General features: G+C 39.7%; 1 protein-coding gene across 4 annotated transcripts in view; it reads right to left on the bottom strand.

Moving 5' to 3' along the window:
* mark4b (MAP/microtubule affinity-regulating kinase 4b) overlaps positions 1–27818 on the bottom strand; it is a 33818-nt gene extending 6000 nt beyond the window's left edge. The window contains exons 1-16 of one of the 4 annotated variants that reach the window (XM_025055180.1): positions 26773–27818; positions 16097–16294; positions 15487–15540; positions 9053–9101; positions 8849–8914; positions 8465–8535; positions 8061–8117; positions 7693–7929; positions 7477–7596; positions 7271–7370; positions 6982–7091; positions 6713–6902; positions 6396–6616; positions 5816–5919; positions 4111–4389; positions 2632–2714 (exon numbers count right to left, since the gene is read on the bottom strand). In XM_025055180.1, coding sequence (XP_024910948.1) covers positions 2632–2714; positions 4111–4389; positions 5816–5919; positions 6396–6616; positions 6713–6902; positions 6982–7091; positions 7271–7370; positions 7477–7596; positions 7693–7929; positions 8061–8117; positions 8465–8535; positions 8849–8914; positions 9053–9101; positions 15487–15540; positions 16097–16294; positions 26773–26820 — 1987 coding nt within the window. In that variant the 5' untranslated portion in view covers positions 26821–27818. Of the gene's footprint in view, positions 1–2631; positions 2715–2736; positions 3324–4110; positions 4390–5815; positions 5920–6395; positions 6617–6712; positions 6903–6981; positions 7092–7270; positions 7371–7476; positions 7597–7692; positions 7930–8060; positions 8118–8464; positions 8536–8848; positions 8915–9052; positions 9102–15486; positions 15541–16096; positions 16295–26772 lie in introns of those variants that run through there. The other 3 variants (XM_008308871.3, XM_008308870.3, XM_025055179.1) reach the window with 3 other exon arrangements.
* Positions 27819–27881: the final 63 nt, after the last annotated feature.

Below are 27881 nucleotides of genomic sequence, written 5' to 3'. Positions count from 1 at the left end.
TCCAGGCAGATAATCACTCAGATACTCTCTGTGTCAACACTAATGTATGAAGAAAACAAACGTTCTCCAGGACATAAAGTTCGGTTTGGAACCTCATTCCAACAGGTTTTATGATATGATCACATGACGCCCGTCACCATTAAAAGGATGAACCGTTCGTTATATAAACAACTGGACTGAGGGTCTCTGACTGTATATGAAGTGGACATTACCTGTTGGAGAAGTCACGGCATTGAGAAACAGGAAAATAAAACTAAAATCTGCTTCCACCTACCCATGTACAGCAAGGTCCAAGAGAAGCATAAATCCTGCTTACACAACTAATCCTGATTAAAAGCTGCAGTGACACATCAGTCATTCACACAGGACAACTGAGGTGTTTATTACACCTGCACCTTCTTTTATATTTGGCTCAGACTTCTTACAGTGTCAGCGTAGGCTAAAGACTAACTTTACGCAGCATTTTATGGCCATGAACATTTACGTGAATTAATCCATTCAAATAAATGTTTTTGGTTTTTTTTAACAAAGAGGGAACAGTTACATATTCATGTCCTCTTATTCATTTTAGAATACAAAGGCTAATTTACACTGAGAATGTGACAGTTCACAGGATCAGACGTGAAGTCAGGGGGCAGAAGTTACACACCGAGAAGACAGACACTGAATTTCAGTGACTTAAATCCACATTTTCATGACTGCAACATATCATCAGTGGTCCTATCAAACATCTCACTGCATTTACATGAGTTTAAATATAATATTTTGAAATGCTTTATTATTTAAACTTAGTATTGAAATGCAAAAAACAAGGTGTATTTACAATGTACTACACTTTGTATATTAGGGGGTTCCTGCTCCATCTCAAACCCAACAGTTTGAGGCCTGAAGAATGTTAAAGAGTCCTGATTTATCTCTTATTCCCTAATGTCTTCAGGAGAATATGTGTAGAAACAAAATATATTTTTTGGACTCTAAAAGGCTTTAACAACAACAATAAATTGAACAATAAAAGGGGTGTAACGTGTGTGTAAAACACTGAGAAACTACGTAATAAACCTAATGAAAGTAGGTGAAGTCACAGTAATGCTGAAAAGTACGTTTTCATTCAAACTGTGTTGATGCTGTTTGTGTTTCTTATAACATGCTTTCATTCTTTAGCTTGTATAAAAACATCAGTAAAACGGCCAATTCCCAACCCCCCAGTACACACACACACAGACCGAGACACACACAGACCGAGACACACACAGTCTTGGATCTCCAGCCCCCTGAGATCCCACGGTCCTTCTGCAGCACCACTGATTTGTTAACAGCATGGGCAAACGTGGTGATGATTACTTGTCTCAGACTAGAAAAGTCAGGCTGCAATAAATCCACATACTCCAGAGTATCTCTCCTCCACCAATGCAGTATGGGACTGTTGGGGATGGAAGGATAAGCATTTTCAAAAGGTAAATCTTTCGGTTTGTTTCCTTCCCTGTGACGGTAAGTGAAGCGTATTTAGGTTGAGACGCTAATGACCTAATAAGTAGTCAACAAACTAGAGAATATTTCATCTCCCAATTAAAATATTTTCTCATTAAAGCATGTAATTACTTTAGGGTAAATACAGAGTTCAGAAAATAAAAATTGACAAATGAATTTGTTGGCCTCACAAACTCCTTAAAACCTTGAAATATTTAAGTACCTCAGATTGCCACCAGATGGCAACCACTGCTTTTATAAACAGTAAATCAAAAGACCTATTGTCACAAAATAAATTGGAAATATAACTCTAATTATTAATACATGAGGTTGCAGGCCTGGTGACTACTGACCAAACCCGTTTCAAGAGCCGACATTTTTCTCAAAATGCAGGAAGTTTTCATTCACATCTGTGTTTGTGAAATGGAGAACATTCTATAAAAATGAGACAACAATCCAAGACCAACACTCTTGGTTATGCTCTGCACAGAAGTATATACTAATGCCGTGATCCCGACGGCCAATGAGAACGAAAGAATGAAGAGCAGATATAGGAGACGCAGACGAGCACAGACAGACAGCTGATGAAAGGTACGTTGACTGAGATCAAGCCTCTTTACAGGAAGAAACTCATAACTATGATGTCTGACTGGAAATAAAACAGGACCTTGACAATGTACTGGAGACTCAAGTATGATTAATGTGCAGCAGCCAAAAAAACATCAAATTGTTAGAGGGACATTCGTGCAGAAGAGAAAGAATGTGTTTCAGTTGCCTTGATAAACAATTTGCAGTGTATTGTAATATTCATAGACATTCTTTGGCTCATTTATTTGAGGTGGGAAAATCAGCATGTTAATAGAATAGCTACAACAAAACACTTTTCTTTTTTCAAATGTCGACTTGTTTCATTCCAGATCTCTTCAGATTGAGCAGTTTCACCAAAAACCAGGAAGCTGCAGGTCATATTTAGTGGCTACGTTTCTGCCTGTACAGAAGCTTAACCTCAGATAAATATTGCAGGAATACAGAGCAGAGTAGTAGTGGAGGAAATGCTGGTGCACTGGCAAGCAGTCAGACAGACAGAAAGACACAGTCAGACAGACAGACATAGACACATAGACAGACAGAAGCAGCCAGAAAACATGGGAAAGGAAGACTTACTAACTGTTTTTGTTCCCTGTGGCAGGGTGCAGCCCGACATGGACTTGTTTGAGCTCTGACGTTTAGTAGGGTCAAGAGTGACCCTATCGGAGCAGAGAGGAAGAAGATAAGGAAATGAAGAAAGGATGAGAGGAGTGGAAAAATAACAGCAGAGAGTCAGAGACAATGACGAAAAGCAACGAGAGAGTAAGAAGGGAATCCAACAGAAGTGAAAGATGAGGAAAAAGCACAGGTAGAAGAGAACGACAGGAACAAATTAAAAATCTGTGCTCTATTGTTCTGGATAAAAAGAAAGACAGGAGAGGAGCACATGACTGCCAGAAAAAAAAGATCAGTTTGTTAGAAACAGAACTAAACAAACAAACAGAGAGGTAAAGCATTGATAAGCAGCCAAGAAGAACTGACTGTGAAAGACAAAGTTTAGATCCCCTGATCGACAGACCTGGGTCAAGAAAGTTTTTATTATTTTTTTTTCACAAATTATACAGCTGGAGCTTTCACGGAAAAATTAGGTTGTACAATAAATACAATTGGATTGGGATCAGTCTCCAAGGCTACACAAACAGATACAGGAGTGTGAGTCAAAGCTGCGAAGAGTTTCTGCTGCAGGTCAAGGTACGCAGTCAGCAGCCGTCACCATCATCAGTGTACCCTCAGGAATGCTTGTAGGACGTTTAAAAATCTACTTTTTGCTAAAAAAAAAAAGAAAAAAAAAGTGAAGAATAGGGTGCAGGGTGTCAGGGGTAAGTTTTCAGTTGGGCTTTGATTGGTCTTTTAATATCAATGCATATATTTTGAGTGTGACATAAATTAAAAGGAGTGATTTTTCTCATTGCCATTAAAAGCAAGTCATGCTTGAACCTAACGATAGTGATTGAACTTTAAAATAAGTAAAAAACAATTTTTTATGCAAAAAAAAAAAAAAAAACCCACATGGAGGAGCCAGGCCTTTGTGTATCTACATACATTTACTTCAGAAGAATCGATCATCAGCTTGTACAGATTTCTAACACCACATGCTCGGTTGTTTTAATGGACAGGAATTGTATGGCTGCTGACTTGAACAAAAACAGAGAGAAACTGCTTTGACAAAGTAAGACCCAGGTCTGAGATCCAGAAGGACAGAGCCTGATGGTAGTTGTTAAGCTTTATTATTAGAGAAGAAAGGCAGATACGTTAGTAATTGTTAAGGAAGAGACGGTGAAAGGCAGTGCGGTTAGCTTAATGATCCTTATGTACAGGTATTTAGAACATGGGCCAGCCGAACCGTCCAGTGACAACCCTGCGGTATCAAATTTTACAATAACTCAAAAAGAATGATGTGGAAAACTGCAGATAATCTATAAGTTTAATTCATCTATTTAACCTCCTGTTTCTCTATTTTAACCCTCCCCCCCAATATGAAGAGTTGTAACAAAATCAGATCAACTAAGGAGTCCATTCATATTTGTCTACTTTTGTCCCAGCTTCTCCTCTTACCTTCGAGTCAACTTAGAGGTGATTTTGCTCAGCAGGTTGCTTGTGGCCCGGGTCCGGGTATGGGACAGCGGACTGGCATCATGAGATGGTGTTGGAGAAGCTGGGGGAGCGACAGAGGGAGGTCTGCGGTCCCTAATTTGTCCACCATGGAAAGTGCTTCTCACTGTGGAGCCCCGAGAAAGACGGGCGGTGGGTGTGGAGGCCGAAGAAGACACCCCCGAGGCTCCGGCAATGCTGTGGCTGGAGGGTGAGGCGGGGGGAAGGCGGTGGGATACGGTACTGAGGAGAGGGAAGGAGGGAGACATGGAGGATAACGGAAAAATAAACCATACAGTTAGAGATAAAGTGAATAGTTTATTGTTTAAAAATGACAACTGCTTTTAAGTCTATGGGTACATTAGCACAACCATAGATTTTGTAGGATTATATGCAGGTTTAAGTTCAACCAATGGTTATCATTTATCAACAATTTTTGATTTAGAATAAAACAGAAGCACCTGTGAAGTATTAGATGGAAAGGTTGGGAAGACAGTTTCACGTTAGGCAAGACTGATCACAAAAACAAGCCATGTCTCATCAGATGTCTATGGACGCAGCGATCGGGCAGAGAAAACTCAGTGTAGCAGGTGAAGGACATGTCACGTTTACTTTTAATCAGTGAATTTGCAGCAGTGCCTCTGGGGCAGAACTGTCAGGAACAAATGGCACTCAGATATACAGTACAGACAGTCTGGCCAGGATGACAGCCAAAAACAAAGTTCAGCTGCTGTCCAACTAAAACTGTCTCAGAGAATCTAAATGAATAGGTGTTGCTTTGAAGGCCAAGCTGTCACTCAGCTGAGCTCAGAAGCAGAAACACTGGTAAAACTTACAATTATTAGGTAAAAGCTGTGAAAAATGCTCTCATCCTACTGTGAGTTTACATCGTGCACTTTGGTCTGTGTTTTTTTTTCCACTTGTGCTCTCCTAATCAGACCAACTTTTGTTATTCCGCTAAGTACAAACGCAGACGCTCCACTTCTAACACTCTGGCTGGTGGCCTGAGGCTACTTTTCATAACGCTCCAGATAACAACCACAAACAGGGTTCAAGAGGGGGGGAGATCCATTTGATGATTTGAGTTCAATCTCTGCCCCTACCGGGAAAAATCATTTAATGTCAGTGTGAATTAGTTGCCTGCTGCAGTTCACCCCTCAATCACAAACACCCAGTGAACATTTCACTGGTAGAAAAAGAACAGTCTTAGATGAATATAGCAGTAAAATAACAGAGTGAAGAGGAGACAGATGGAAGAGACAAGATTTGTTATAAAAATAAAAAACTCCTGAGATTTTCCTCCCAATTTTTAATATTGGGTTTTCGTCTGTATTAAATGCATCTTTTATTTTTATTATACAATATGTAGTTTATACGTGCCTTGCAATATTGTTCGGAATGTTTAGGTTTAGGCTAGGTTCTGACTTTTGAAAACGTATGTGTTACCACGAAAAAAGAATTGTACAAGAAATGCTATAAATCACACGACATGTGAAGGGAATCAGCTTAGGAAAAATAATGGTCTCAAATCTCCACCACCTGATAAAAATTCACCCCCTGACAGCAGTGTGAAAGATGGACCTGGCCTCGGCAGCTGTGTGTGGGGGTTTCAGCATCGTACGTACATAGAGATGTAAAGGAGACAAAGACAGACGACGGCTCCTCTCACCTGTTTTCTTTGCCATTTTGCAGCAGTGTGTGTCTGTCAGTGCTAGACCTGTCTGTACAGACATAGGTGTTTCTTCGAGTCATGGCACTTGGAGGGAGATTATTCTGAAAAGAGAGAGATTGGTGATGATAGTGTTGAGAACCTTCAACAGACCTATCTTGAAGAACTGGAGCACCAATATTAACTTTAGGCAGTATGTAACACTAACAAATGAAGAAAGCTACAGATTTATAAAAGACATTCATTTTGTTCTTGCGTTGTGGTGAATTAAAAACCCGTCATAAATACAACATTCAGAAAATAAAACCCTCTTTAATCTGATTTGAGTCTTAACTCAAAAACTTAATTTACCAGGAGATTCATGTCAACCCTCATCTTACTACTTTTTTTATTTTACATTTTTCACAAAGGTGTAATATTTGATAAATAGTGTTTGCAGGCTAGGTTAAATATTCTCTGGGTTATTGTAACCTCAGTGGACTATAATCTGACAAAAGTGGGATTAGGAGGATTTATGTTTAAATGCTACTTCATACACTGTGATGGATTCACTGAATCATAGACCAAAAAAAACACTTACTGTGGTTGAACTAACTTCTTTGCGGCGGTCAGGTATCTCCGACTTATTTGGGTTGTGGGCGGAGCTAACCATTGGACTAGAGGGAGTTGGGAGGTTACGGGACCCAACTGTATTAGTGCTTGTCTTGCGTGTTGACAGTCGCTCCTCTTTGAGTCCCGTCCCTTCAGCTACACCACTAGGACTTCGTTTGGGGTACGCTGAGCCTGGAACTGCTGGACCACCTGAGGGGGAACAGGTTTTTATTGACAGATTATTAAAACATGACCGTTCATTCAGAACTTCACAAGGTGTCATGGAACTGATGTCATTTGTCTTACAAAAGTCAGAATGCCGTCTCTGGCGGTGGTATGTTGAAGCGCTGCGCTGTGCCTTGTGGCCAGAGGTGGATGACGGTGCACCAGAGGAGGAAGAGGACGTGGAGTGTTTGCTGCTTCCATTGGTGATGGCGCTGGACCGAACACGAGCTAGACTTAGACTGCTGCCGGTCCGAGACTCTGTGCCATTTGTCTGTGTTGCATACAGACATTGTGAGTTATTAAATGTTACCAATTTCTAACAAATATTCTAACATATTCTTGGTACTCACCTCACTCTTCCGTCCCAGCAGCAGGTACGTGGCAGTGACTTCATTGTATTTTTTACTGGCTAAAGAATCTCTGATCTCATCTCTGGTAAAGCCCATCCCAACCATAACATCTGAAGTAAAACAAACACAATGAAGAGTTAAAAACATTTTTTTTTCTTTTTAACACTATTACTCCCAACCATAACATCTGAAGCAAAACACACAAAACACAATGAAGAGTTAAAAACCTTTTTTTTTCTTTTTAACACTATTATGTTTCATTTTTAGGAGCAAAACATGTATTTCTCACCAATGCGACTTGAGTCATTTAAGTCTTCATCAGGTTCTGTGTGTGGTTTCAGCTCATCACTGTCATAGCCGACATTTATCCACTTATCTTTCATTATTTGCTGGGAAATAAAATGGACAAAGAATATTAAATTATTATTATGCCCTTTCCTGCAATTAGATACAATCTAATTGTTGAGTTATTGGGGTGAAATGTGTTCTTCTTACTTCAAGTGAGCAGCGCTTGGAAGGGTTAAGAACCAGGAAGCGGCGCAGGATTCCCTCACAGTCTGTGGACATGTAGAAGGGAACCCGGTATTTTCCTCTCAAAACACGCTCTCGCAGCTCCTGAACACAACACACATTACACATTATTAGAGAATCAACCATTGGATCACTATATTACAGTATATCAAACCAACACAGCCGGTATATCACACACACCTTTAGGTTCTGTCCATCAAAGGGCAACGAGCCACTGACCAGCGTGTACAGGATGACACCCAGGCTCCAGATGTCCACCTCTGGGCCGTCATACTTCTTACCCTGAAACAGCTCAGGAGCAGCATATGGAGGGGAACCACAGAAAGTGTCCAGTTTACTGCCTGCAGTGAACTCGTTACTGAAGCCAAAGTCGGCTATTTTGATGTTGGAGTTTGCATCTAGAAGCAGATTCTCTGCCTGCAGGAAACACAGGAGACACAGTGAAACACGTGGAAGGCAAAGTACCGTATGCGTAAAATTAACTGCCATTCAAGAGATGCAGAGTCAGACATGTACTGATGCAACGTGAAAGTACAACGTGAAATTACCTTCAAGTCTCTGTGAACAATGTTCCTCTGATGACAGTAGTAAACTGCCGACACAATCTGAGACAAAGAAAAAAGAAAAAAGACAATTGATGATGAAATCCCAAAATGTAATCATACACTAATGTGAATCAAATTGATAAATAAAACTCTGGGCTTGTAACTGGTCATACTTTCACTTCACATGTTGAATTATTAATGTAATGTAATATAACCCCTATGAACACATTCTGTAATCAGCCGAGACTCTCCTGTTTACAACCACATATGTTGCTGCCTACAGACGAGCTCAACTATTTAAAGTTTACTGTTTAACCGTCTTAAACAATTAGGTAAATAGGGCAGCTGTAAAGGGATAAACAGACAGATGAACATATGGACAGGTGAGGTCAGCTTTGGTCTCTTACCTGTCTGAACTTAGCTCTGGCCTCCTTTTCCTTCATTCTGCCATGAGCCACGAGGTAGTCAAACACTTCACCTGCGAGGATAACAGTATTAGAAGGAAATTTGTTTAAACTGACGTTGGCGTCATCTCTTCAATAAGAAACATTATTGTCTTTGACTCTGATTGTCCTAAAAGGCTGAGGTTCATCTGCACGGGTCACGTGATACAGTGAGATCATCAGAGAGCGATTAAAGAAAAAGACACCAGGAAACAATGATGATGAAACACAAGGTCAGTGAACTCAATGGTTCCTACGCCTTCATCAGTTTAGTTAAAGTCAAGAGGGCAGTACTCTCACCGTGTCACTGTGTGCAATGATAATGAGAGTCATGTGAAAGTGTCTCACCTCCACTGGCATACTCCATTATCAAATAGAGCGTCTTCTCCGTCTCAATCACCTCAAACAGCCGAACTGTATCACACAGGAGGAGAGACGTTAGACCTCAAACAGCCGAACTGTATCACACAAGAGAAGAGACGTTAGCGCTGAGACACACACACACACACAATGACACACAGTATAACAGTAACGTGTACGTGTGGTGCTCACCTATGTTGGGATGCTTGAGGGTCTTCATGATGCGTACCTCCCGAAACAGCTAACAAAACAGAAATAAGCTGTTATAACTCAATAAATAATTAAACAATATCAAAAGTACTAATTACATAGTTATCCTTCCAATAACTAGTCACTTGAATTACATTTAACCGATCGAATGATAATTCAATAATTTGTATTATATTTTACTGAAAAGAATTTTACAATTAAAATGTTGGACATTAACTTAATCTTACGAACCACAGACATTCATTGCTGACCACTTTGTACTGAACATGGAATTCTGTTACTGTAATACTAAACCACTGTTTCTTCAGCACTGCACAGAGATGATTTAGGCCAATAAACATCAACAGTTAAAGACAGAAGAAATCTCTGTGTGAAGATTACAAAAACAAAAAACAAAAAAAAACTTTATTGATCCTAATTTGGGAAATGCCTGTGTTAACAGCAGATGTGTTGTAATTATGATAGGGATCACAAATAATGTACACACTATACAACACAACGTACAGGTCTACAGCAGCTCTCTATTGTTCTATAGTTTCTTCCACCTTCATCTGGTCATTTGTCACAAAGAGGTTTTTTAGTTAATTCACATAGTACACATCTGGTGAATGGACACGTTCCCCCTTCATCCATCTTGCGTACACGGACACGCACATACATCTTCTTCATCACACTCATCTATTTAGCCACCGTGAGCCCACCCAAGGGAGTGACACATTGGTGCTCGGCTGACTGGAGAGCCTCCTCCCCTGGGTGCTCTCCCATCCTCCCCACCCATTCATCACTGAGCTGCAGACTGCTGCCTCATCCTGCAGCTCTGTTGGTGTCTGGCTGTCTAATTGTAATGTCCATTTTAAAAGGCTGTAGCAGCAAAAAGAAACAAGGAACCAAGAAAATGGTCAACTTGGGATTTTAGAAATAACATATGTTGATGTAGTAAAGATTAGGATTTAGGAGGCAACATACAGTCACGCACACCTGTGTCTATCAAAGCCTCAGCTGGTTTCTGGTAAGTGTTTACTAAGCTTTTCTGTCTATACTGACCTTGGAAAAGACATATGACTTTTTAGTAAGTGTGGGTGTGTGTATGTGAGTGAGAAAGAAAGAGAGGAACAGAGAGAGAGACTCACTGTACATTGACGTATTTTCTACTGCCTCATCACATGAGGTGACTTGGAAATTATAGCGCAGATAAAAAGTGATTGTTCATCGCCCAAAGGTCCAACTGGGCAGGTTTTATTGCTCAAAAATTGTACCAGGAAGCACTTGTGCTCTCGTTACACTTAGACTGTTGTTTATGAAGCCTAGAGTTATTATCAGGTGATCAGAAGCTGTGCTACCGATCCCTTGTAGTGACTCCATCATTACCCTGACAGAGAGAAGTGGCAGATATCACATCTTGTGATAATCTCCACAGTTGCAAATTTGCAAGTTGCAATTCAGCTCCTTCCCCGACTGACTCCTAACCCACCACATAACACATAAGAGAATGTTTATAATAATTATCCACAACATGATCAGTAGGTGCCTTCGACCTTCTCACCAACTTTCAATCTTTATTATGTGAAACTTGACATCTTACTGTTGAGAAAACACTTCTTTAGGTGCTAGGATACAAGTTTGTTGTCGTAACAAAAACTGAAAATTAAAGTTAACAATGCAGCAATAACCACGTGACCCTGGGAGTAAAGGGTATTTGACAGGCAACACCTACATTTTCTGAAAATCTAGATGAAATCAATCCTGTCTTATTACGATGAAAAGAGATGCACATTAAACACTGTGTTGCATACAAGATGGCTAAACTACTCCTCCATTGCTGGCAATGTCAGTGTATCTCATTAAATGATGTCGTCAAACAAGCACAACCTGAAACCTAAAATATATCTCTTTCCATAACTTATACCCGGGTGTACACATATCTACTGCAGATCATATTTATTTTGATCAGTGCTCAAATCTGAGACTTCAAATCTGTATCGCAGACAACTCTATTTGGAAACACCTTAGAAAAACCTTTGGCAGTTTTGTCAGTACTTTCTCTGAGTACTACTTATTGAAGTGTGTAAGGAAACAGCTTTTCTCACAGTCTAGTAACAACACTTCCCCGATGACATAATAGAGTTGCCGGAGGCCATGTGGGCCGGACTCAGTGCATGTTTTCACAGATATCATCACAGAGAGATTCCATGTATGCAACGGACCCCAAGTAACAAATACATGTGTAGTTCACCCACAGAAGCACAGTACACAGAAACAAGTAGTAGTGGTGGTAATCCTGACACAGGAACACTGAATCGTGGATTACCAAATTATAATAAAGACATGTTTAAAACAAGACCTTGAGAATTTTGTGTTCATTTCTCAACTGTGTGCTGCTTCCTCTAGCACATGTTTTTTAAACAGGAAGTAATCATCATAAACAAACACTCACTGGCCCACTGGGAGTGTGTGTAATTGAATTAAGTGCATAAGGCATCAGCTGTTCGTCTTTGCTCTAAGAAAAATTATCACCTAAGCCTCTCCCCCGTCTTACCCCCTCTTTTCTTAACCTCCATTCACCTCCTCTCTCTCCTTTGCGCTCGCTCTGTTCTGGACTTGATCACAGTGTTGTATATCAGCTGCAAATGTGGCCCAGTAACTGTGCACATCCTAACTGTGCCCACTGCTCACTCGGTGGAACAACAGCAGGAAGCTGTCAAGTAAATACTCGGATAGAATAATGGCTGAAAACAGACACTCAGAAACCTCAGCAGCTGGCCAGGAAATTGTTGAGTCACACTGGTATTGATTAACAGTCCAATAAGACCTCTGTTCATTTTGATTTAAAGCTGTGGTTATGATGTTGCCTACTTTACCTAAATGGAACATTTGTCCTCTGAGCAAACAAAAAAATGTTTCCTTTTCTTCTCCTAAATGACTTTCAATTCCTAAAAACGACGTCAATGGTCTGGCACTACAATTATCGTACCAATCCAGGTAGTCATCACAAGGCTTGGATTTTCTGCAACCCAGGAATTTGAAGGGTGGGGGGGTTAGAGGTCAAGGCAGTCAATCACAGGGCAGTCAGTGAGGAAGAAGGAAGGAGACCTGCTGCATATGTGATCTTCATTCCTAATAATGTATTTCCTGCATTAGTTCTATTTTCATTTCCTCTTTTAAACACTTAATTTGGAAAATGCCCAACATCTTCTACGCAGCATTATTCAACTCAAGAGAATTTGTAGGAAGGCCTACGTTTGTGAAAAAGAAATGACTTATCAACTGCTACAAAAAAGCTCTTACAAAGAAATCTTATACAGACAGTCTCCATCTTTTCTTCCACACTGACAGAAGTGCTAGGGTGGTTTGATTCATGTGTCTGGTCTGCCAGGCTATTGACCCTTGACCTGTTTATCCAGACCCTATCCTCCTTCTCACATAAGTCTGCTCACACAGACGTAGAAAGAGCAGCAAGAAGAAAAAAAAAGAGAAATGAGGGAATGATAACAGATAGCTAAATTCCCATAGTCAAGTTCCTAACTCTTACATCTACACAGCAGTGTTTTAGACAACATGAAGCACAATTATCAGCTGCAGCGAATCACAAGATCAGAGACATTCTGGGAGAAAAAGAAACGAAAGAGGGAAAAACAAAGAAGAATAGAATGAGAGGATTTAGAATAGAATAGAATAGAATAGAATGAGAGGATGAATGAACACACAGGCCTCTCTCTGCTCTCATGTCATGTGAACACCCTCTGTTTATGACCCTGTACTCTGTCAATTACACTGCCTTCAGTACATACCCACTGCGGTTTAGGTAACTTTTTTTTCCCTTTCCAGCAAATCCAGAGGAAGTCCTACAAACAAACAAACTCTTTTTTGCCTTCTGATGTTTTTGTCATTAACTGGCCAACTGCCCTACAGTAACACACAGCTGTGTACTCATGTACCTGCTTTGAATAATAATAATAATAATTAAATAAAATCAATTATAATCAATTAAAATTTCAGATCTATACCTGAAAATATATTTGTTTTTCCCCTGAAATAATAATTATTTCTGTGAGACATTTCAAATGTCCAGTGAAGGATCTGAGGGACTTCATGATACAGTATGAACTATTTTTTGCTCACTAATGCTTGTCTCCAGCAGAGTAAAAGCAAGGAGTAATGAACCTGAGTCAATGTGAGACTCTAATGAACATCATTACTCAGGGCTCTGTCTGTGCTGCTTTGCTTGTCGCTGGGAAACATTCAAACAGACTTTTTGAGCCAGGTTTCTCCTTTTGTTGCCTGTTGCTAGGAACACTGCCTACATTATTTAATAAAACTGATACTGTATGGACGCATCGTCCAGCCCCTCCATCTCCTTAATGTACAGCTGTAATTGGAGCCTGTCAATGAGATGAGCTAAATCATTAATGAGGGGCAGCATGGTTTTGCTGGCAGCTTGGCCCAGATCACCAAAAGCCTGACTCAGCCAGTTTAAATAAGTGTTGTGTGCGTATTGTGCCGGATAAAAATGGAACAGTACATGAAGTGCAGAGTCAGACGAGGCCAGGGCATTGTGGGAAAAGCTTCTGCTCTAACCTTTTTACCCTCTTGTCCCTTTATTACTCTATTATTCCTTTTACTTTTGGGCAGAACCACAACAATGCATAGAATAGTATGATTATCCACAGACACTCACGGGGACAAAGGCAATGCGGATAATAGCATTACACATACGTTCAAAAGACTTTATCCGCCTGTTACCATTTATTTGAGTATTGTCACACTGAAACACACTGCAGCTCTCTTTTATTCCTTCTATCTTGTCTCCCTCCATGGGGCAAGACCCCCATCAGATACCCACACCAACTCAGCCACCCCTTTTGTTCGCTTGTCTGGAATTCAGCTCCTGGGTGCAGGGGCCCGTGTGAGGGGGGAGATAAACACAGTTCATAGGATTATACGGCGGCCTAAGCTCTGTCCTTCACACCGACATGTACGCTTTTCTTTTTGAATGGATAGATACAAAATTCTTCTGCTCGCAGAATAATGCTTGTAGGGAACTGTGTCGTCGGGCAGATTATCTTAGAACACACATCAAAGGGGACACAACAAAAACCTCAGATGGTTCTGTATGTCACTGTTAGAGACAGACAATTTGTGGCAAACATGCTCTACTGAAGGGACTGAGTGAAACCCATTTATGATAGTAACCTTTATGATAGACGCATGTGCAATCAAGTGTTTTTTTTTTTGTCTGTAGTAATAAAGTAATTACACTGGCATCCAGGAAAGCTTGAGTTCAGTAATTTACCTTTAACAAAACGCAAATTCTATCATTTTCACTCAGTTCAAAACTAAGGTAACCAGCCAAACGACATGTATCGTACGTGAAAATGATTTTAAATTATTTAGGGTGAAGTTAAAAAGAGACACACTTTATGGCAGCAAAGCTTTAGATATCGTATTCAGACATGATTTCCAGTGAACCTTACAGATTATACTCGGTAAAGGCAGAGCTCAGTTTCCCACAAAGAGCACAATGACTAACACACAGTTTCACCTTTGTTAAACAGTGTCAATAGTTTATCTTGCAACGATAACAGCACCGAAACAATGTTTGCAGTAAAGTAGGTATAAATTTCAGACTGGGTTCAGTGACTGAATGGATGTCCTTTATAAAATGTGAGAAGTTATATCCAGGTGTGTTCTGGAATATAAAACTATCTACTTTAATCGATTCAGCCTGTAAACAGATACACAGTCTGTTGGCAACAAACCCATTCTGTCACTGTTTGTATCTGCTTTCGTGAAAAGAAGATTTAAGTGTGTGCTAATAATTCTGCAGGTGCCAGATGGTTTAAATGTCATACACACAAACAGATGTGATTTAAATACTTCCTGGACCTCAATAATCACCACTGGTGAAGTTGTAGGATTTAAAATCTAAAAACAATGTTCTAAAGTATTTGTGAAAGTCATCGAGGCTCCTGATTATGAGCTCAATACCATCAATCAATGTTACTCTCAAAACCATTTCCTTGAATCTTGCCACTTGGGAGAATGGGATACTTCTTTGAAAACATGATGCATCACGTCATCATAATAACAGGAATTGCACATTTACCAATGTAAACTTTATAAGATTATGCTCCACAAACAATAATATCTTGTCAGTGATGCATATTACACTTTCTTTTAGCCCACTTACAGTGACTGTGTCCAGAACAGCCAACATAAGGTCAAAGTTCAGACTGTAGCACCAGAAAGTGATCTGAGCCAAAATAGCATTTGAAGATAATAGTGTGCTAAATAACTCAGAGCACAAAAGCCGTGTTACTTTTTTTTTAAAGGACACTAACAGGGTTGGTCTTTTGTAAATAGTACTTCATTCACAAAAGTAAACAGAACCTCTAAATAACAAACACAGAAACACCTACCTTCTGTAAACTGGTTGGATTAAGTTGCGTTTTATCAATTATCTTGATGGCAACCTGATGAGACAGAATAAAACAGAATAAATAATACAAATGCACAGAAATCATCCCTTTTCTCATTTGTTAAGGTAATATTGAATTACAAAGGGTTACTTTTGGGGGTAATTTTGTATTTATTTGCCATTATTTCTGCAATTAAAGTGAATAAGTATCTCCAAAATCTTCCTGAATTTGGACTGTTTTAGTAAAGTGAAACAACAAAACACAAAGCATTATTAGAACAGAGGAGAGATGAACAGTGTACATTTGGGAACAATGTTCAGGTCCCATTTGATTAAACCAGAATGAGAATCATACATTTTTGTACTGTGACTGATGAAGTTATTAACCTGGCTTATGTAGGTCACGGTCTTAGTAGAGTAAAGATTACAGAGTATTAAAATAGGAGATAATAACCAAACTGTCTCTCTGAAACCAAGTAAGACTGGGCTGTTAGCGTCGTCTTACAGACGTCTAAAATCCACAAATAGCAATCATCATCATCATTCATTTCTTTTTCCCCACAATCACTGTTTCAGTTCTGCCATTAAATGTTTCCGTTACGTTTACTCACCTCTATGCCAGTCAATATGTGCCTTGCCAGTTTCACCTTGGCAAAGTTACCCTTGCCGATAGTTCTGAGAAGCCGATAGTTTCCAATGTGTGGCTGCTCATCTGAACACAAGGCAATGGAGTTACGACATCTGGCACCAAGTGATCGGCTGGACCAGCCGGTACCCTTCTCTGAGCGGCTGGCCGACAGAGAGGTGTGCTGTGGAGAGAGATAAAGCATGAATAACCAAAATGTTTTTTTTAATTTATCAGATTAAAGATTTTTCTTTAAATGGCAAATGTGTCACTTTCTGCACTCTATATGACACTGGTGGTCCTATAGTCAAATCAATGATGTCTGGCATCACATACCCAGAGGTGAAAAACATGAGTAACCAGGCCACTGAGTATTATCATCTAACCCCTCAGTCTGCATTCCTCACATTCATGTGTGGCCATTAGGCCACTAGTGATAGACACGTGATTTGCTGCCGACAGAACTTCTGATTCTGGAGCGACCTAAGCTACGAATCAACCCTCGTTATTTATGACGTCCTCACAACCTTGGTCCAATAGCACTGGTTACTGTAGTGACCTGCTTTATGATACAGAAACTTTCAAACACGAATGAGTGCAAAATAAAGTGCAAAATGTAGAAACAAATATTTTTTTCACATTTTTAAATACGCAACAGTTTTGATTGATCGCATTAGCTTATAAATATAAAATTTTACAATGCAGTTAATTGTTGTTAAGACTGTAAAGGAGGAACTAGCATCAAGGATTTCACATGCTGAAAGGTGCTATAGTTACATTCCTTATGTCAGTGATTCTCAACCACTGTGCCGTGAGAGATCATTAGGTGTGTCGTGGAAAATTATACAGTTTCACTTAATTGAAGCTGAAAACTATTATTTATTTATTGCATATAATTTTTCTTTGCTCGTCAAAGCATGAAAGGCAGAACAATTAAATACTCTTCTGCTAGGTGGCAGCAGATGGCTATGAAAACTAAAAAGATAATCAGAGCTGCTGAAGATCTTTGTGAGTGTTTTTCTTTAATTCCTGTCAGTATATCAGCATTGTCTTCAACTAAACAGGTCAAGATTTTAGTCAATTAGGTCATTTAAACTATAAGTATATTATATTTCATTACATACACTTTTTGTGAGTTTTTTTGTTGCCAGTTTTTACCCCATGTAATTTTTACTCTTTCACATTGTCTCTACCACGCATAATTTTTCTTTCTTTCCTGACTCATCCACCATCCCCCAGACAAATCAATTTGCCTCCCTTCTCCCTACTCTCCTCTCCACCCCTTCTCTTTTGTTTTGATCCTCTATCTTTATTTTCAGTGGCCTCACATCAATTTAAGCTTCTTGCAGTCTTTCTTCATGACCCCCTACCCACCCCTATACACCACCATCACTACCTTATAATCCCACCATATTCTTTCCAAGGAGTGCAGTCCATCGATTCCCCCACTTCTTCTGATTATCATGCAGTGTTTTCCAAAGTGCAAGGATCTCTGGTGGAATATTGGGGGAGGCTGAGGCATTTGGGTGGGAAAATGGGGGGTGGGGGTGAGAAAACCCCTCTGAATATTCAAGTATAGAGGATAACATTTCTTATCCGAGATAGATAAAGAAACAGTGGGTGGTTGGTTGTGCGTGCGTTTGCGTGTGTAGCAGCGGGAATAGGGTGTGAGATAATATAGTGTAATTTGCACATTTAGGAAACAAGCTGCACCTTGTCCGAGCAAATCTAATCTCAATGTCTTTACTGATACACTTCTCAACTTCTCGTATCTGGGTAGTGGAGACTCTGGGAGGAACCAAGCTTGGCACGTAACATTGCATATTACTGCATGTGATGTTCTCATTCCTTGCTAATATATAATTTGATTTTTTTTTTATATTCTGCCTGATTATATGTGATGCAAATTCAATAAAACCAAGGGAACAACTATAGTCATAAAAACAGTTGATTCATTTATGTCTGGTGATGTATGAGTACAATTAAAAAACAAAGAATACAATTAACAAATGGGAATGATTATTTTTCTTCAACATGATACATTTCTTCTTCAAAAATAGCTTTTGCTAAAGTTAATATTTGACTGGTAGATGGCACATGTGGTTTCATCTCAGAACCATGTCAGGAAAAGTAAAGTTGACCACAGTATGAAATGATAGTATCATTTATATCTCACAGCTACCAAATACTCATATGTAATTACGGTATCATCTATATCTGTCAACTATTAAATACTCATTAAGTGACGTCATTTGTAATGTTTCCATCCTCCTTCCTGTCAGCTAAAACACGCAGTGGGACTGTGGTGACATGCATGTTTACATGTCTGGCATTCCACTAGCTTTTGAACAGTACAGCAATTATTTTCCATCAGCACTCATCTGCGTAGGTGTACAGCTGAATAAGAAACGCACACAAAGAGATGAATGTAATCACTTTGGAATCTTTAGATGCTCTACATTGAAAACAACTGTTCTGAATTCATTTGATTACAATTTTCTTCGTACATCCTCCTAACAAATAAAATTCAGGTTTTCAGTTCTAACAGTCCTTATCACCTACGTTTGACCTTTCAAATTTATTATCCACTTTTTCTGCTATTATAAAGTTTATTTTCCTTAAAACTGTGGTAACAATTGCAAACCTAATTTGTAGTTACAAACTAACAAACATCATGTGATCCTCTCCTTCTTAGTTTTCATCCATCTGTGAATGTTTTGTAAAACCAGGCCACAGGAGTGGTACAGGACAAGGGCACCGAACAGACAACTGCTACGTCAACAGTCATTGAGTGACGAACAAACGTGTTTCCAAACAAAGGCCCACACCCTGAGGGAGGCGTCTGTCTGCTGCAGGATTGGACAGGATGTATGACGATGGTCCCCAGCAAAGCGATGGTGCAACCTAAAGCCTTTCAGACTTCTGCTAACAGACACACACTGACCCACAGTATCAGCTCAGTTCCCCTTTCCTCTCTGGCGGCTGAATGGTTCTCCAGCTTGTGGCCTTAGACTGTTTTACCACATCACGCACACCGGCAGACATGTCACTGCTACAACATCCCTATACAACACATATACGTGACCATTTGGAAAACGAATTCCTCCAACAGCAGCATCTGGTTACTTTATACTTGACAAGCCCACTAAGTAGGCGAGTAGATTAGTGTCAGATTCAACAAAATCATAAAATTCTCCTGGGTTAATTCTGAATGGACACACTACTGGTCTGTTTGTGAAACCACAGTATCCTAGATTTAATACAGATTTATTGCCTTGTAAGGAACCTCACCCATAAAATTACAAAGAGTCCTATATGTTAAATTCACTTGACAGCGTGTGTGTAGTGCATGAAACCACACTGAAGCTATAACTTCAATTAGGCCCTCACGGGGCACTCATCTATCATATAGCGTGTGGCAAGAGCAGCAGGAACTTGCATAAAGTTAACCCGCATCATTTCCTGTCCAGCCGACAGAAATGTCAACAAGATGACAGCAGCTGTGTCACATGCAACTCTGCAATGCTCAGCAAGCATTTCCTGGCAGCTCCCTCGAGGAAGAGGGAGCTTTCAGGAAAAACATGTCACAGACCAAGACAGGCAGACTGTTCATGGTACTGATCATATTGAGTTCTTTTCATACAAGGTTCAGTACTAAACTACGCAATCAAGGTATGAATGCTAGTCAGCTCAATTGCATTGTCTAGATGCAGATGTGATTCTCAACCCCTGTGCCAGAGCACATCATTGTACCTAAAGAGATCATCAGGTGTATTGTGGGAAATTATCCAAGTTCACTTTGTTGTTCTGGAAACTATTACTCATTTACTGCAAATAATGTTTCTGTTGATCCAAGAAGAACACAGTTGTGTTTAACTCAACAGAACCAGTGTTAACTCTGATTAGATGACTTGTAAGTACACTGAAATTAAATCAATCAAATTCAATGCATCAATGCAATCAAAATTATTATATTTTATTACACACACTTTGCATGACATTTCTGTTTGGTGGTGCGCTGTGGGATTGTTTTATTGAAAAATGCTGTGGTTTAAAAAGGTTGTGAAACACTAGTTCTGATTTTGGAGTAACTCCAGTCTTTGGCCTGATTTATTTGGAATGTGTCCTCAAGTTGGATCACAATAATAACATAACATTTGTAGATGATTTATTGTTATATTTGGCCACACTTCAGATCAGAGGTGCATTAACAGTGGATAGGAGATGTTCTCTTGAGCCGGCATTGCCTACTGGGTTGCACTTTTGCTGTTTTGCACTTATTAGGACTATGTCATAATATTTTTGTCAATTTTGTATTGTCTCCATTATTACTTTTTGGGAAAAAATACAACTTTTTTTCAGTGACAACAAACAGATGTCAAGGTGTGCTGCTTAAACTTGCAGATAAATTCAGATCAAATTTGTCAAAGACATTTAATTAAATGTCATATCTATAAAGCCAGGCATATAAAAAAAACAAACATTAATTAAGATTTGTAACAGACTGATTGTTCTTGCACTAATCCTTGGTTGGGGCTCAAGTCGGACCAGACCACAGAGGCTCACATTTATTATTTTATAGCATTTCCTCTGGGCATGAATAGCAGTGTTATTCGAGACCGGATTTTTAACGTAATCTGTCATGTGCCAAATGAAACACTGCAGCAAACACTGTTGGAAGTAATATTTGAACCACTTTTTCCTTAACATTTCCTTTGCACTGTCTTACATCTGGAAAGGGGAAGCAACTATCTTTCTGCTGAGCCAAAATGACTCCAAAATACACAAGGCTCTGTTATATGAAACACTAATAGCCAGTTTCAGTGATTCACTGTCCAATTGTTGAATTGACCCAAAATCAGTAATGATTCATTGTTGTAATCGTTACATGCTTAGCTAACTTAACATGATATTTTTATGGAAACTATTTATAATTTATTTGAACATGTACATCTGAAATTTGCCTTACTGCTTTTATTATATTATGTGCTGCATTTAGGAACAAAAGTCAATAGAAACCCAGTTCAACGCGACAGAGGGGCCCAGACCAGAGAGCAGTTATTTGGTCAAGGCCACAGTTTCAAATAGTTGAATGGTCAAACTTCAGGATGTGAAGTGTGACTTGATTCCTTATATGATACACATGCACACTAAAAAAGGAAAGAGAGATGCTGCGGTCTGTTCATCTCAGGAGACCTGTCACATTACATGTCAAATCATTCAGCGTTCAGCTGTGATTTTCAGAGCAGAATGAGAATGGGTTCATTTTATTACCTCACCCTCATGAGAGTAAGATGGCAGGGAACTGTGATTACCCTGTCTGTGGGTGTCTGGTATTTGGTCACATGGAGGCTAGCAGGCTATGTAGGATAGCCTTGTCATGTTTGGATCAACAACAACCACTAAACAACACCACCAGCATATCACTAAACAAATGTCATTTTTTCCTTATTTGTTGTTGAATCGAACATAAACCTATTGCCTTAAGACAACAGTGTGAACATTTGTTCTGATCCTCACCTTTAATGCATTAAAAAAAGATACTCAACTTCAATTATGTTGCATAACTTTGGTAACACAAAGTCAACTAAAACCTTCAAAAGGTAATTTACATAACGAACTTCTAACTTTTTCCTTCTGCATAACTTCCATAACTCACAACCTTTTTTCTGACCACTGTGTCATTTCAATTTAAAAATGTAAGAACAAGGTGTAGGACATTTTAAAAAAAAAAGTGAGCGCCCAATGACTACAGATGCAAACGTCCAGCAAAGATTGGCTGCAGCAGCTCAGGCATGAGAAAATACAGGTAGAGTAAGAAGACACCGGAGAGCACCACAGCAGAAGAGCTTTGTTACACAATGAACACAACGAGCCGACTGTGCCACCAGACTGTGAGCATCCCACTGTCTTTCATGTTTGCCTGCTGGTTGGCTTTTGTAACTGTGTGTGTCTGAGATAAAATGGTAATCTGCAGGAATGTGTGTGTACGTATATGTATATGTGTGTGTGTGAGAGAGAGTTCAGCAGTTAACACAGGCTCAGTCAACACTCATTCTTCACAATGTAGCCTGATCTCTACCAAATGCCACCTGTTCAGCTACTGCTCTGACTGAAAAGTTTCCTCTGGGCATGAATAGCCAGTATTACTGTCAATTAAATCTATTTGACACATTCATGTTAAAGTACAGTTCAGGCAAAGATCCTAGATTACAGTGATTTCTGGTGAACAAGGGAAGGATGGAGGGTGCTGATAAACTTTAATTATGGTTCTAATCAGCGATTTGTCTTTGTTAGGACAGAACAGACACGTTTCATTTCATGTGCAGCTGACTTAACAAAAGTGAGTGTCTTGTTCTGGATGCTTGTTGTGAGGCTGCAACACCCAGTGTCTTGTCAGAACACAGAGTGAGGTGTGACTTTCTTCATCTACCGCACTGCAAACTTTCTTTTAGTCCTTTTAACAAACACGGATAATTCCATTTCTAAAATCAGATTCCAATGCATCACAATAAGACCGTTATATGATCAGCCCTGAAAAAAGGTCACAATGAGTACCGAGAACAACATACTAGGGATGCACTGATCCTATATGAACATCGACCATCTCTGTTGACTTTGGCTAAATCAGGAAATAATTAATAATGCTTATCTTTAATATTTATACGTTCTAATTTCATTTTTTGTTTGCATTTAATTAAAAATATTATAATTCCTGTTCATTTTAAATGCTTTAATTTAATTTTACGTGCCTGATGGTTCACATTTATTTTAATAATTCACTCTTTACATATTTTATAAATAAAAATAAATAGAAAATAATTAAACTAACACAGATTTTAGCACTACCAACTGACAAAGGTATCTAATTAAAATAACATTTTTCTAGTTCTAGTTTTTTCTAGTTTTCTGCTGTGGTTTGGGTTGGGCTCACACCTACACACTGCATGTCACTCTGTAACCCGCCGAGCTGTGGCGCCTTTCTATTTAATTTTCTAGAGTGTGATTCGACCAGCCGTCTCCTGAGTAACACAAAAACCATTGCTTGGAGCTGCTTAAGTGTACCAAACCAAACAGTCAGTAAAGCATTGTGTCAAGTTACAGGGTGTTTAATATGAATCCTAATTTTATACTGGTTACACATGGTTCAGTAGGCCCCAGTAGAGCTGCACATTAAAAACGTGGGAGATGTTTGAAAGTGACTCCAAAGTGTTAAGAGGCCAAATGAACCCAGTCCACGGACACGGAAGGTTGATCAGCTTGGAGCAACATGTCAGGACAAGGAACATTTATTCTTTTTATTAAGTGTACATGTACACACATGTACCCGCCCACATCTACTGTGTGATTTTCCTCTCGCTCTCTCATGCACAGATAAATCCCTGTTGATTTGCCCTTAGGAAAGAGCGTGTCCATTCCCATAGTAAAACAAAATAATAGGAATAATCATGTTTTTATACTGGTGAGGACATTTGTTGTTTGAAATTAGAGTTGGGTCAACACTGCTAGCTGCCATAAAACTTAGTTTGTCAGTAACTTCTCCAAGATGGTTTCTTTAAATCCTCATTCATACACACACCAATGCAGGTCTAGCAGGTTCTATGAAGCTGTTTGTGTACGTGCAGCATAAATCAACTAAAACAAATCTACAAGGTGTAATGGAGGTTGGAAAGCTCAGTGTTTGTTGATGCAAGACTGTATGTACACGACAACATCATTATGCTGAATTCTTGTGTTTGTCCAACTTAGACCAGTCTATAAAAACAAATTCAAAGAAAGAAAGAAATTTTACTTCACATTCCTTAATATAGGGACAACACAACCAGACAATGTTGTTGACGGTCAATCATGTATGTGTGTCAATGTTTCATCAGATTTGATCTTGAGTTGGCAGAAGTATCATAGCATTGCAGCTTGTAAGAGAATGTTACCACATCTATATCTATTGCAGCAGTTAATATACTGAACAAGGCTAGAATGCCATATAGAGAAAAGCAGTGAGAAGGGTTGCCAACATGCCAACCACAGATTCTGCCTCATTCCTGTTACCAGTCATATCAGCAAGGCTATTGGTAAAATGTGGAAATTACAATCTCTTTATAGACTATACACAATATATTTATAAACTAAATCAGCAACTCCTTAATAAACCTGTTCAACTGCTTGCTAAAACAAATAAAACAAATACAAATGTCCACAATTTCTATTTATACTAATAATACATGATGATGATTAGACAGACAGTGTTTACTGATGCCACGCTGGGAAATTACAATGTAGCAGCAGCATGACATGCAGTGACAGTAACAAAAAAAATGAAGTAAAAAGAAGCACACCCTGGACATACTAAAGCGATAATAAAATGCATAAGAAACGTAGAGTTAAGCAGTTTTAAAAAAATCGTTAGATAAAAACTGTATCGATAAGAACATATAAATAAGCACTTCCCCAATTGCTTACTTTATTCAAAAACACACATACAGAGTCTAAGTGCAGTCAGAAATATGATCAAAGACACTATTTACCTTTTAACCTTGTACAAGTTAACCTGACAGAAAAGAGAACAGATCAGACATAATTGACAAATACACTAAGAGCAGAAGTGAATTAGCATAAACCTGACAAAGCAAGAGAGCTTTTTTGTTAATAGGGTTCAATATTGAGATTTATTTATCTATTCAAAATATTACAGCCTCCGACTGCATCAGACTTACTGACATAACTGCGCTATCAACACAGCTTGACCTTAGACCCCATACACAACCAGAGACCATTTCCTCAAGGCCCATCAATAAAAGGAGAGCGATGTTATGCTGTTTTGCAGTAACCATGGTGAAAAGGAGGTCAATATAAAGGCTGGATCTAGTATGTCAGTCAACTACAAAAACAAGGTGAACAGAAGAAATTCTGTTTCCTACATGTGTTAACATGACTGCTGACTTACAGCATAATTTCAGTCATCCTGCTTAAGGACTTAACAAGCACCTCAGAGGCCCTGTCATTAGTGAGCTGCTCTGCCTCGTTTTGGACGCCTCTTTTTTTAACCCTGGAATTAATAGTCACAGATGTAATGTGAGTAAAATGAGAAAAATATAAAAGTGAATATGGGACATTTGAAAGAAAAAGTATCTGCTGCTGTGTCTGGCTGCTGTGACTCAGCTTTTTGTTCCAAGTGGCCCTTCGTAAAACGCAGCATCATTGTCAACCCCAAATTTGGGTGTGGCCAGACATAAACTGTTTAGAAACCATATCAAACACCTCATTGAACCTGCCACCTCAAAAAGTTTTTCCTGTTTATGGCCAGTTTTTTTTTAACCTTGGCAATAAACGCCTGACTGTTAGAATCCACAGTCTGGACACAGTCACAGGAAACAAATACAAACATACACAGCAGGTTGGTAAGGAGGGCTGGCACTGGCACCATCTCTCTCTCTCAAAGGTTCAACCAGAGCTCAGAATGTGGATAATGTCCTTGAGCAACTCGTCATTGAAACAACATTTTTTTGTGGATTTGTTCGATGGCTGCCATTCCTAACTTCAGCTACTGCCAGGAGACAAGGCCAGAAAAAAGTGTCTTTGACTGAACTGTATGTAATCCTCCCAGGACAGGACATACAAACACGTCAGCGTGAGAAAGGTCAAAAAACCTGCATGAAATCTGAAAACTGTAACCACTGTCACTAGTGCTTTTAAGCTATCCATTGACCAATATCTATGCAGCAGGCACATAAGAATTGGTGCAGTGACAACATACCCTTCAAATAGCCCTTAACAAGAGGACGGATGTATTTTTTTATTTTGTCAGCTGCTGCAAAAGGAAGTGGCCCTTTGTTAGATCTTAAAGGACTCTGTTGGGTTCGTGTGTGCTACTGTAAGTGTCCTTGAGACAAATGTGGGGACTTCTTGAGATAAGCTAGACTACTGCTGTCTATTAATATAACTCTATATTTTGGAAAAGCAATTTAAAAAACCCCCAGTCAACCTAAAATCCCATTCTTCTAAAACAGAGATGCAGATGCAACAACCAGAGAACCAAGTCAGACGAACCAGACCAGACTGACACAGCAGATTTAACAGCACTGGACCACATGACAAGGTTTTATTCATGAGGATGCTGCACAGGTCAAACAAGGTGGAAAATGAGAGCTGGAGGTAGAGTGATGCAGCAAGATGAAGGGATGGGTTCAGGGCAGCCTGGGTGTTGGAAGGGTTGGGTGGACTTATTTTAGATGCATCAATTATTGATCAGGTGAAGGTGAGGAGGGGCAGGGGGAGGAGGGGGATGCGTACTAGAGAGCACATGAGGTGGAAGTATGATAGAGATTTTTTTTTTTAACTGCATTAAGAATTTCTAGTTTGGATGTCTTTTCATGCAATCAATACAGCAGACACCTAGGCTGCACCTAGACCTCCCCCATCTCCTCCCTGGAGAACACCCTGTGTCTGTGTCCAATTGCAACCCTTTACATATGATCGGACAGAGATTACAGCGTCTGTGTGGCCTTGCCTGGTGCAGCTGCTCTATGCATGCAGTAGATTTATTTCAGATTGTGTGCATTAGTAAACAAAATTGGGCACTAGCATCATTTCGTTAGTATTTACATCTGAAACCTGCTGCCGTTCTAACACCGCAGCTAGGTAGAGCAGTGTTTCGATACTTACATGATCCTGGTTCCGCTCGTTCCCAGGCAGTGCCGTGCGTAAAGACATTTTTGTCCCTGAGTGATCTTCGCCGTCCACGAGAGAAACAAATACACAATAATTGTGGGCGTGGGTGGTTTCACAGTGGAATAAAATGTCCAACAAATCAACCGGGCCTCCGAATATCAGAAAGCAAAAACAGTCGTCTCATTCAGCTCCCATTGTCATTGTCCGTAAAGGCAGCACAGATTTTAAAAAAAGGCAGCGCAGAAGAATACGTTTAAAAATAGGAGGAAAAACAGTTAAGGTTACTGCCGAGCCATGTCTGTGAGGTGTCGACGGTCTCGAACCAGAGTCATGTGAGAAAAATAAACAGTCTAAGACTCCCCACTCGAGCTTTTCACTTTCTTCCCAATCTCCCCCAGACGCTACCGCACCATTTCTGTGAAGCCTGGCTGTTGAAGAACCGTCACAAAACAACCCCGGTGCTTAAAGCTTTGCTTTAGACTGCATTGTCGTCTGGTAAAAACAAACATAAAAATAAAAATATAAAATTTCGTCTGAGGAAACGGCTACTGAAGAAGAAAAAATGGAGTTTGTGGTTTCCTGCAAGCTCATTGATAAAATATTTCTGTGTGACGAGGGTCAAAATCCTTCCCAAAATATGCACCGACTGGACCCTGAGAAAACATTTCGAAGCACCGGGTGATGCCTGGAGCCTCGGGAAATAAATGGACGCCAAACTGCGGCTGAAAAAATAAAACGGCGCATGTACAGCGTCTCAGACAGTCACTCCCCGGCTCTTCCTCCTCGGACCGGTCCGCCCGTTAGCTCTTTCATTCGGTTTGGCTAAAAGTACCGTTGCGGTGACGGAAAAGTCGCCGGTGCCGATTTAGCGGCGGCACTACGATCCACAAGAACATACCGTTTAATTGTATGAATATCAGACGATTTGTGCTGAAGGAGGTAGAAAAAACGGGAAGCCCCTATCCAGAACATCCACCTCCAGAGAAAACACAGTGACCAGAGAAAGGAGAGAAACGTCAACACAACGAGCCACTGAACCACAGGCGGTGCTGCAGCGTCGAGAGCCAGCAGAGGACGCACACCAACACATGCGCGCGCACCAC

Source organism: Cynoglossus semilaevis, chromosome 4, assembly GCF_000523025.1.
Source record: "Cynoglossus semilaevis isolate Cse_v1.0 chromosome 4, Cse_v1.0, whole genome shotgun sequence".
Taxonomy (NCBI): Eukaryota; Metazoa; Chordata; class Actinopteri; order Pleuronectiformes; family Cynoglossidae; genus Cynoglossus; species Cynoglossus semilaevis.
The sequence above is the reverse complement of the archived record's forward strand: the minus strand, read 5'-3'. Positions and strand labels throughout refer to the sequence as shown.